At 37.6% G+C, this 12,306-nt stretch overlaps 1 protein-coding gene across 1 annotated transcript in view; it reads right to left on the bottom strand.

Annotated features, from left to right (window-relative positions):
• Positions 1 to 12,306, bottom strand: part of unkl (unk like zinc finger) — a 117,260-nt gene that overhangs the window by 44,910 nt on the left and 60,044 nt on the right. Inside the window, exons 5-7 of the mRNA XM_060840262.1 lie at positions 8,899 to 9,034; positions 3,087 to 3,204; positions 275 to 359 (exon numbers count right to left, since the gene is read on the bottom strand). Of these exons, the coding sequence (XP_060696245.1) occupies positions 275 to 359; positions 3,087 to 3,204; positions 8,899 to 9,034 (339 nt within the window). The remainder of the gene's footprint in view (positions 1 to 274; positions 360 to 3,086; positions 3,205 to 8,898; positions 9,035 to 12,306) is intronic.

The raw sequence follows: 12,306 nt of genomic DNA, 5'->3' as shown, positions 1-12,306 counted from the left end.
TCCAACTGCTCTAGAAATGTCGTAATATGTCTGAACAAATTGAATAAAAACCCCTTGGTCCTTCATTTATCTTCAGAAAGGTCAAATATGTGCAGTGCAGCTTTTTGCTAATCATGCAAGCAGCTTTGTTTTGACCCTGCAATTCTAAATGCATTTCTGATCAAAAATAGTTTTGATTCAAAATGATAACTCTGCAGCCACTCACCACTACAAATCTAAGCTGAACAAAAACCTCAAAATGGAACAATGTGCGAAACATAGAATGGCAACGTACTTTCAACATGTGCAAATGCACAGAAAGGCCCTCGAGGACAGTATCCTGTCTGCCGCATATCATTACATTTTGTAGACTTGTAGATCTAGAAAGGAAGAAAAAGATTTATGACAAGAAAAATTGATATGTCATTTAGAGGTTTAATTTATCATTTAAACCATATTGACCAATTTCAATGCTCTTTGATTCGGCCTTGAACCCTCCACACTGACCTTGAAATTTCTAACACTTCATAGAAACAGAGAAAATAGAAGTAGCAGCCCTTGGACCCTACACTGTCATTCAGTTCTTTGAGCTTACTCCACCATTCATTATGATAATGGCTGACCTTCCAATTCAACAGCCTGTTCGCATTTTTCACACCAAGTCCAACTTCTTGAAATCATACAATGTTTTGGCCTTGACTGCCTTCTGTGGTGAAGTTGAAAAGTGTGGTGCTGAAAAAAAGCAAAGCAGGTCAGACAGCATCCGAAGAGCGAGCAGGAGGGCATGAATTTCTGATGAAGGGCTTATGCCCGAAACGTTGACTCTCTTGCTCCTCGAATGCTGCCTAACCCGATATGCTTTTTCCAGTGCCACACTTTTGGATTCTTGACTGTCCAGTATCTGCAGTCCTCACTTTCTCCTTGTTGCTGTGATAGGAAGTGTCACAGCATCACCACTCAATGAAGAAATTCCTCCTCAGCTCGGTTCTAAACGGTTTACCCCATATTCTTAGACCGTGATCCCTAACTCTGCTTCAAATTAAAAATGTTCGTTGCATTTAAGTATGTGCATGACTTCACTTGCTCCCTGTTGCTTTAAGCTTTAACAGCCCTAAATATCTCCAGAACACTCCAGCCTTTGTGTATCATTCACTTTAGACTTGAAGCAAATTTTTATTTGTGTGTGTGTGAAAACAAGCTATATATATATATATATATATATATAGAGGCAATGTGCAAAAACTCATCGAATCTGATATGTAGTATTATTAGCTCCTCTTCAACATCATAGCCAGAATGGGGAGAGCTCAGTGCATTTTTTAAAATCAATTTTCAATTCAAAGACATCTCAATATATATTGTGTCAGGAAATGTTCTCACCAATAACTGGCATTAGTAACCAAGTCACAGTATATACTGTAGATCAATAAATCTGACCAATGCGGAAACAGCAAAATACTACATGATCTTTCTCAATTATATCTAATTTCTGGGCTTTTTTTTTCAAAAATGCATTGGTTAAAGTTGACGAAAAGTACCAAGAGTCCTTCATTACTCAACAGGTTCTTGCTGTCCTTCAGTTTTATGTCTCAATTCCATCTCTGGATATGCACAAAAGTTATATTTTTACCACTTCCATTTTAGCACTCACAGTTAAACATCTCACTGAAGCAATAATAAACCATGAAGAATAACTATATAATATATAATCCAGCTTTGGACCAGAGAGCAGGAGCAGAAGATTTGACAATACTGCTGATTCGTGTTCCTGAAACAAATTCTCATAAAATAAAAACAAAAGAAGCTGTAAATCAAACAAAAACAGAATTTGCAGGAAAAGCTCAGCAGGTCTGTCACAACTTGAATCACAGCAGCAAGTATGCACCTTCAATTGTCATGCAGTGACAAAACAATCAGTGTACATTTCAAGATGCCCAGAGCAGGTTGTACACATTTTGAAAGTGTGGAATGTGCAGGAAATCTCCAAGTCTTTGCTTGCACTGTAAAGAATTTATTTAGCAGACAAAATAAATTAAGATGACTAGCATTAGCATTAGCATTGGACCTTGCTCACATGGAGTCCAATAATTCTTGGACTAATGATCAGACGAAATGCAGCTAACTGGTCAATTCAAAATCAACTGGGTGTACTACTTTGCAAATCCTATTCGATTTATGATCAAGTGTTGGATCTGATGAAATGAAAGAGACTGCACATTTATATTGCTAGCTTCAGATTTACTGGGGATCACAAATACTATACAGGTAACAAGTTACTTCTGAAGTGTCGTCACTACTGTTTTTATTTGGGGGAGAAAAGGGACAGCCAATTTGAAATCAGCAAGGTTTCACTAACAACAGTGAAATGATGACCAATGAATTTTTTTTTTTGATGACTGTGGTAGCAGATGAGCCAAAGCAGAAAATTCACCTGTTCAGAGCCAATGCTGTTGCATGTTTTGCATTCTCTTGAGAGCAAAATAACCTGTTCCACTCCAGAAAGTTGGCAGTAAAAGTTAGAACTGGGGCCAATTTTTGCACAATTTTCATTGGCTGAAATATGCATTACAAAATATGCATCTCCAAAGCCAAATGCTACAGTTTCAGTCTGTTCTTATTCATAATTCTTTAATGGCAATAAATAAATTCCCAGTGAATGCCTACTACCTGCATGCAATTTACAGATCTGGTGTCTCATCTGAAAGAGGGTTTCTGTGACAAAGCAGGACTCTAGTGAAGTGGAAGGGGAAAGTAGTACTTCTATCTGCAGGCCAGTTAGTTCAGTTGGCTAGCTGGCTCGCATGCGTTTCAGAATAAAACCAACAGCACAGGCTTGATTCTTGCCCTGGCTTAGGGATACGAGACCAGACTCCTCACCAAGCCCAAGAGAATGTAAGAAAATGGCAAACCATCACTGACAAAGAAAGAAATTGCCAAGGAAACAGATCAGGATGAAGCATCAGCAGATAATAAGACAAAGATGAGTAAGTAAGTATGGAATAAATGGTTATTACCATGGCCAGACAACTGTACCCAAGTTATCTCATATCCATGTCATAATTCATCATCCTTAATCAAACTTCTCAAACTACATTTTACAGTCTTACCTCTGGATGAAATTGCTGCTCAGTGCGGGAGTGACAGTACTGGCAGTTATCTCCACTCTCACATTTTGTTGGCTCTCCCCATTCATCCCCATGTTTGACATTAGGACATGGAGTTGACCTACAAATGAAAGAAAAGAGGAAATTATTATGTAGTATACAGCAATTCAATGCATCCTGAAGAGGAATTGTAGAGATTGCCATTTGTGCACAAGCACAACTCTCAGTGTATTAATATATTCCTCATGATTTGATGATATCCAATATCTTACACGGAAATAAATTTACCAAAGGAGGAATTTGTTTATACTGATATCTATCACACTTTCTATTAGTTTACTGTCACCACTCACTGTGTGCTGGAAATTAATGTCACCATTCCTGGAGTTGTTACAAACATAGAAAGAATTAATCAAGCCACCTAAAGTCCCATTTTACCTGACTGATGAGCCCAGGTTAAAATATTCATCAAGCTTCTGTACTCAAAAAAGAAAAGCTATTTAATAAACAATGGCATGAAAAGAAACTCATTACTGACATATGTTACAACACAGCAGTGAACCCTTCTATTAGTTAATCCAAACACCCAGAAAAGCTCACCTTGCCTCAATTTGTTAAAATATGAGTGACCGAGAACTCAACAATTTCCACTATTTAAAAAAAAACAATTGAATGTTTTTTTTCTCTAAAAGTGAACATTAAACAACTGAGCCCCCCTTTCTCTTAACTGCTTATTATCTGCCTCCAACTCGATAACAATATGCCATTCCAATAAGATACTTAATTTCAAAACCACTCAGTTGCTGTCCTCTGTGATTTCACTCTTCTGGCTGCTGAATTCACTGGGTCGTCTTTTTTTCCTTTTACTGTGAATGTTTCATATGAAAAGGTACCTTTGCTAGAGAGTTTCCTAATTTCATGGAGAGCAATATGTTAGATCTCCATGTGTTTCTAACTCAATGGCAGTTGCTCTCTTTACAATTTCCAAAATGTCTGCAATTTTATATCCCCAACATCAGACTGTATCATTGTTTTGCCAACATTGAAACAATGAACTCAAAATTGATTGGGTTTTAGTATCCTGGAGCAGAAATTAAACTGATTGCTATTTTGACAACAATTCAAATTTAACCAAACAAAACTCAGGTTATCCAATTCACAGCCAAATGTTACATATTTTCAATTTTCCAGTACACTGCCATCTGGTCATCTACACAGGTGCTTGTCAGCTCTCAGTTCAGAACAGCATTCACTCTCTCTGAAAGGTGCAGTACACACCTTCAACTTCATAACACAACTTCCTATAAATAAATGCAGCCTGCCTCTTACATATACAAACAGACACAAAAAAAAGATAGATGGGGAAAGAACTTAACACACACAAAAAATCAGTGGAGTGCAGTTCTGACACTCGTCTGGATTACGGGCATTGGCAGGATGTTTTCTTTCAGTTCCCTTCAAGTTCTTCTTAATGTTTCCACAACCTTCTTAAAAAATGATTTTCAACCTTTTGTTCATCAGTTGATAAGTTGTGCTATGACATGGGAACAACAACCAAATCAAATTGGTCTCCCTACTTCTGTATTCACAACACAGTAGAATTAAAACCTTTGGAGACCCTCAAAATTGACCCCAATGGTAAATAACCAAGCTTTGTGAATAATCATATCCAGACATCAGGCTGGGAGATCAAACAAAAGACTTAGCAATTTATTAACAATACAGTAACTTTAACTGAGCAAAATTAAACCAAAGTAATTTGATTTGTGTCTATGATTTAAATCTAATAACTTCAGTTTTCAGCCCCATTCACACAAAAGACAGAGGCAAACACACACAGTTAAAGGGATAAATTTTGAAAAAAAGAACGAAAACTGGGCAGGTTACTTAAGCTGTTTCATGATGCATTCTTCCATAAACATAGATGATTGTTTCCTGGGTGACTTTCTGAAGACTTTGTAGTTCACTGAAGTGGATTCAGTAACTCATAGCTTAGTTTCTATTCTCTGAACTTCTAATAGCTGATAATAGGGAGCTTTCAAATCTTCATGCTGTAGCAGCAACAGCTAATCTCCTTGCCCAAACAGTCCAAAACTCTAGTTCCTTCCTCAGTTTAACCATTAAGCTCCCTCCCAGGCTGGCTGACATCAATTCCAGGCACTGACCTTGTTGATAGCCTTATCAGCTTAAATATCTGCTTAAACATACTGCTTTCCCAATGTCAAAAATGTCTTTGGAATTCCATGAGCAAGAACCAACGGGCAATTAACACCAGGTCTGTCCTTACAAATAAATGACAACTGTTTGTTTCTTTTTTTTTGTTAACATAAAGCTACGGCCCACAGTCCAAAGTTTGTCCTCAGTTCACATTCACTGCTCCAAACCACAAAATTCAGAACAGAGTAAAACAAAAATAATGAACACTTAGTGCAAGTTCTAACAGTTGGAGCACACCTGAACACCCACCAGACAGACAGACAGACACACAGTTCCTGCTTAAAAACAAATCAGAAGTCCATTGCTTGGTTAAAAAAAAATGCCCCTGGAGACAACCATAGCGCCAAATGTCTATCAGCTATTGCACTGCTTGAATTAAGCCATATTGTACAGCCAGTGATTTCCAGTACCTCGATTTTAAAACTGCATCATTTTCCACAATCCCACATCTTCACTAGTCTTCTCACTGGCATCTACATGGCAATATGGAATATTGCCCAACTACATTACGTTCACAAAAGCAGGTCAAATTTAACCTGGTCAATTATCACCGAAGTGATGGAAGGTGTCATTAACAGTGCTACAAAGTGGACCTTTTCAGCAGTAACCTGCTCATTGACATTCAGTTTTGAATTCATCAGAGCCACCCAGCTCCTGACTTCAATCCAACATTCATCCCTCTATGCTCCCGGATTAATGAGTTTGACACACGGAAATCTCCTTCCTTGATCTAAGCATGGATCGAAGCATAGAGCTCACCTCTAAAGGGAAAATGAGAATGATTACCCTTTGTTTCAAGGCTACACCTCAGTGTAGCATCAAACAGTCTTTATAAAACTGAAGTCAACAGGAATAAGAATGAAAATTCTCCAATACTTGACTCAATGGAAGATGACTGTGGTTGTTGGAGAACAATCATCTCAGTCCCAGAACTTTGCTACACGAGATTCTCAGGGTTTTCAGTTTCATCATCAAAGACTTATCTTTCATCATAAAGTCAGAATTGGGGACGTTCACTGATGATTGCACAATGCTCAGCAAGAGGAGTGACTCAGAATCACTGATGTACAGCATAGAAATAGACCATTCGATCCAACTCTTATCTGGTCAGCATGGTGGCTCAGTGGTTAGCATTGCTGCTTCACAAAGCCAGGGACCTAGGTTTGATTCCAGCCTTGGGCGACTATCTGTGTGGAGTTTGCACATTCTCCCGGTGTCTGTGTGGGTTTTCTCCAGGTGTTCCGGATTCCTCCCACAGTCCAAAGATGTGCAGGTTAGATGAATTGGCCATGCTAAATTGCCCAGAGTGTTCAGGGATGTGAAGGTTACTTGTATTAGTCAGAAGTAAATACATGGAAGGGGAACAGGTCTGGATTGGTTATTCTTCGGAGGGGTTCGGTGTGGACCTGTTTGGCCGAAGGGCCTGTTTCCACACTGTAGGCACTCTAATTCTAAATCTAAATTAATCTAGTCCCATTTGCCAGAATTTGGCCCATATTCCTCTAAACCCTTCCTATTCACATACCCATCCAGATACCTTTTAAATGGTGTTATTGTACCAGCCTCCCCTACTTTTGGCAGCTCAATCCATACACATGCCACTCTCTGTATGAAAACGTTGCCCCTTAGATCCCTTTTAAAACTTTCCCTTCTCACCCTAAAGCTATACCCTCTATTCTGGACTTTCCTTCGTAGATAGTGAAACAGTTCTGTGTCCACTGTAAGAAGACATGGGCAACATTTGCACTTGGGCTGACAAATGGCACATATCATTTGCACCATACAAATGTCAGACAATGACCATCTGCATCGAGCCATAAAATTAATATCACTGACATGCCACCCATCAATATCCTAGGAGTATATTGTTAAGAAGAAACTAAACTACAGCAGCTCAATAAATATTGTAAACAACATCTCCGGGCTCTCCAAAGCCTATTCATTATCTACACAGCACAAGCCAGGGATGCTATGGAACACACTGAATTTGCTTAGATATGTACAGCTGCAGACTATAACCTAATTTCATTGAGGATTTTTTTTATTTTAACAGAAAGTATTTTCTCATTGATACATAAATAAAAATTGTCTGCTTATTTACAGAACGTCGATGTCACTCAGTAGGCCAGCATTTATTCCTCATCCCTAATTGCTCAGTGGGCAGTTAAGAATCAACCTTGCTGGGAATCATATGCAACTCAGAACGATGTAAATATAGCAGTTCCCTTCCCTAGGACATTAGTGAACAAGGTCAGTTTTCCTAACAACTGGCCGTGGTTTCATGGCCATCATGAGCCAACACTTCCTCTGCAATACTACAAATATTGTGTTTCCCCAAAAAACAGTAGTTTATTAACAAAAGCAATGAAGATAAAATAAATGAAACTTAATTATCTAATTTGAACACAAAGTCAAAAGATTTTTAAACACAGTAAAAGTATAAATTGCAAAAGCAACATCTTTTGCATAGTGCTCAAATCACACTCCAGGTAAAGTGCCTCAAAATACTGAAAAATATCACTCGCACATCACTCAAACCAGAGTTCCTGGCTCAAGAACTTTAACAGGTTAAAGTCATTTGTGATTTTAACTTATGCACTGGAACTGCAAATAGCGTTTCCTGGAGCTATTATATATCTGAACATGAAGTACTCAGCTTCAAGTAAGCTCTTCAGGGCTTTATCCCAATACTTTTGATCTGGAATTATTCTTCTCTTCAGATCCTGGTCTATAAAACTACCTTCATCCAAGGATGTATCAGGACTGCTCAAAAAGTCAAAGCAAAATTAAAAATAAGTCTAAGCTTAGTGTTTCCTTTACAATTAAGAAAATCTCTCCAAAATGAAGTTTAACCTTTCTTAAATGTTGTTTATAACTGAACAAAATAACATACTATCCTTGTAAATTCAAGCTACTAATTCTAAAGCTAGGCCTCAAGAATGGTTTTCATAAATCATGACCACAGAAATATTAAACAGTTAATTCTTAACTTTCAACACAAAATCCACATTGCAAACGCAAAAATCCAAATAAAAACAGAACTTTCAATAATTCATATTAAAATACAAATAAATCTCAGTCTCCATCACTCCTCCCCCTAATATTTACAAAGTCTGTTAAATTTCAAACCAGAAATTCCCATTTTCTGTCCTACTCTTTGATAGCGAATGGCTTCCCATTCAGCCGTAATTGTTACTACTTCAACACATCAGAATTGACAAAGCTTTCCACTGAGGTTTATGCCCAGAAAATGATGTTGAAAGTTGCAGACAAAGCCAGTGAGCAGTCAGTGAATATGGCAATTTAATTAAAATGGAAACTTTTAGGATAGGCAGTTAAAAAGTGCCTAACCAACTGCCTTATTCTTAACAAGCTCCCTGCCAGATTGCACAGAACGTATGGTTGTGTTTTAGTTTGGTATAAAAATCACAATTTGAAGTGATACTTCAAAAGCTAAAATAAAACACTCAACGTATGCTCTAAATATTACAAATGGATACACCTTGGCAGGTAGTGGTGAGGGGTTAATGGTTAGATACAAGTCAATGATATTAGGAAACAAACAGCCCTGCCTGCAAGAATAAAACAGATTCTTTACCTGTATTTAAATTTTCTAGGGTTCCTTCTTCTGTCCCGGCTGTTATGATAATGAGGGCAGGCATAGCCTTGTCGACAGAGTCTAGGTGGCTTATTACACTGTTCGGTCTTATAATTTGCTAGTACAAAGTTTGTTTCTGTAAAATAAATATTTTGGACTTTTTAGCTATGACAAAATATATCTCAAGTATATTCTGCACTTTTCAAAACTAAATTTTGTTGAAAAATAAAAAAAATTCATACAAGTGCATGAACACCCAATATCTCATATTTAAATATTCATTGCATTGCACTGAAGCTCTTATTTAAGTACATTCCAACATCAATATAAAAAAGTGGTATTATAATTCTTTTCAGCAGCTATCTTGACAACTATACATTCTGCCTAGGAAGCATAAAACATAAAAATATCATTCCATAAGAGTTTTCTTTAATGGAAAATGCAAGTGGAAGAAACAGTTCTGACCAATTTAAAAGCATTCTAAATTGCAAGAATAGAACAATGCGGTGTACAGATCTCACTACATTGGTTTGGAGATGCCGGTTTGGAGTGGGGTGTACAAAGTTAAGTCACAGAACACTAGGTAATAGTCCAACAGGTTTAATTGGAAGCACACTAGCTTTCGGAGCGCTGCTCCTTCATCAGGTGGTTGTCAACCCCATAACCCTTGGTTCCTTAAGAACTCTATCCAACTCTTTCTTGAAAGTATCCAGACAGTTGGCTTCCACAGCCTTCTGGGGCAGAGCATTCCATACACCCACCACTCTCTGGGTGAAGAAGTTTCTCCTCAACTCTGTTCTAAGTGGCCTACCCTTTATTTTTAAACTGTGTCCTCTGGTTCAGGAATTTCTAAACTGTGTCCTCTGGTTCCTCCAATAACAAGCAGAACAACAAAAATCATCAGGAGCTTACAATGCACCTTCAATTTGTTTAAATACGTTGTATGAAACTACCAATCCAAAATTGCTTACCTTTTGTAATTCATAAAATGTGTAACTAAATGTATGGAACAAGTAAGGTCCTTAATAGCTCTGTTAAATTATAAACGATGAAAAGGAAAGCACAAGCGTTATTCTCCAAACTTCAATTTTTGAATTTTCACTATTTTCAAGTTCGCTCCACAGATTTGTCCCTCTATATCTCTAATCTCCACCAGCCCCATAAAGTTTGAAAAAGTTTCCTCCAATTCTGACATTTTCCATCAATCTTTACTTTCAATTGATCCACTGTTGGTGACTGTATTTTCAATTATCTTGGTCCTTACTTTCATTCTGTCCTAGGCCAGTATTTTCTTCTCTGCGTTCAATGACTCTGCTTGAAACCTCCCACTTTAACTTCTAGTTAGGTCTGGATTCATTTGATCATTTTCCTGTGAAGTGGCTTGTAACATATTACTATTGAAAATGAAGTTATCGTAAAATTGACAAGCTGTTGTCAAGGTGTAAATGGTGAGAAAGGTAGAGAACAAGCTGCTGATAAAAAACATCAAATTCAAGGTTGCATGGTAAAGGACAGATTGGTCCATCCCTCAGCAAAAAGAGCTTTTCCACTGTTTATTTAACTTATGTTACACACAAGTGCACAGGTGACAGTGCTTCACTTTACCCTGCTTGTAATATTACGGTTAACATTCTTGTTGTAGAATTTTAAACCTATTTCTTTCTGCATTTATAATTGTGACAGAACTAAACATAAATCCAGGTAGCCAGAATCCAGAATGCCATATTAGCAACAAGAAAAAAATGTGACACTAACATTCTGCTTTCTTGAGGAATTAAGTGGATCTTGATGAATGAATACTATAACTTAAATCAATGCCCTACAGTGAACTCTTTAATTTGAAAACAGATCAATCTTAAGTGCAGTCATAGTCATAGAGATATACAGCATGGAAACAAATTCTTCAGTCCAACTCGTCCATGCCGACCAGATATCCTAACCTAATCTAGTCCCATTTGTCAGCACTTGGCCCATACACCTCTAAACCTTTCCTATTCAAATACCCATCCAGATGTCTTTTAAATGCTGTAATTGTACTAGCCTCCACACACTTTAGGATTACATGGAGATAGTAGTTGAACAATTTTAATTAGAAATTTGTACTTTTATGTGCTATCCAGCAAAGATTATATGTTACTTCTCATTCTTTACGTTGCTCTTTATCCTTCGCCCTCTGTTTTCGGCATTCATATTTCCATCTCCAAGAGTAGCTATCTGCTCAACAATCCTTCACCAATTCTAAAGGCAAAGAATCTGTCCACAATAAACATTTATTGAACAAAAATTTCATTTAAGCTCACAACACCGTCGGATGAAAGACAAGAGTGAGAGACAGACTGTAGAGAAGTGGGGCAGGGGGAGTGGAGGAATTGGTGCAGAGAGACAGGATAAGGGGGGCCAGAGTAAGGCAAGGCAGGAGTGCAGGATGCAAGTGTGATACAGCCTAGGTGTAAAAGATTGGGTCCCAAGGACAGAAGAAGCACGAATTCTCAGGTTCACTCCTTGGTGCTGAGATAAGCAAATTCACTGTGGATCTTCCTGCTGGAAATACTCAGGTCTGGCGACATGTGAAAAGAAATCAGTTAACAGTTTGAGTCCAGTGATCCTTCGACTAGACAAGTTTTTCCAGCAATTTTGGTTTTTGTTTCTGATTTCCAGCATCGGCAGTTCTTTTGGTTTTCATAGTTTCTTGCAAGGTTTATATTAATCTATTTCTCTAATTATTAGAAAAAGTTAACAAAGAAAAACATAAATATACACTGCGTCACTTCAACAAATCAGACTTGCACTTACTGTTGTTAATAGCATGAAGAGACACCAAGTTTTGTTTATTATTGTATATTAATAATGGAGGCATTCTTACTGGACTCACCTATCCAGCAGATGGCAGTGTTTACTACTTGCACTGTTTATTGACTGACTGCACTAGTTAAAAACAAAAATTCAGCCACAAACGTACATGTCTCCTAATCAATCTCAACAATCTTTGAAAGGAGCAAGACCGCAATATTTCATGCGCAAATGATTTTCAATTATGACGTGAACACCCAAATTAACTCATACCAAAGCGAAGCACTGCCGATGCTGCAAATCTGAAATAAAAACAGACAATGCTGCAAGCACTCAGCATCTGACAGCATTTGGAAAAGGAAAACACAATTATATGATATGCTTGTTTATTTTAAAATAATTTTCTTCCTCTTGCCAATTTTTCTCCCTCCAAGTGACCTTTTACTGCATTATTGCACTAGCTTCCTTAGCTATCTCCCAAAAGTGGACATTTGTGTGCTTCAATTGTCAACTATAGCACTCTTCAACAGCAGGAATATCAGAGCAAACACTTATTCTTACAAAATTCAAGACACAGATGTGCTTCTGCTTTCACCAGTAGGTAACAGGGAGTTAGAA

The sequence above is a fragment of the Hemiscyllium ocellatum genome, chromosome 20 (genome assembly GCF_020745735.1).
Source record: "Hemiscyllium ocellatum isolate sHemOce1 chromosome 20, sHemOce1.pat.X.cur, whole genome shotgun sequence".
Taxonomy (NCBI): Eukaryota; Metazoa; Chordata; class Chondrichthyes; order Orectolobiformes; family Hemiscylliidae; genus Hemiscyllium; species Hemiscyllium ocellatum.
The sequence above is the reverse complement of the archived record's forward strand: the minus strand, read 5'-3'. Positions and strand labels throughout refer to the sequence as shown.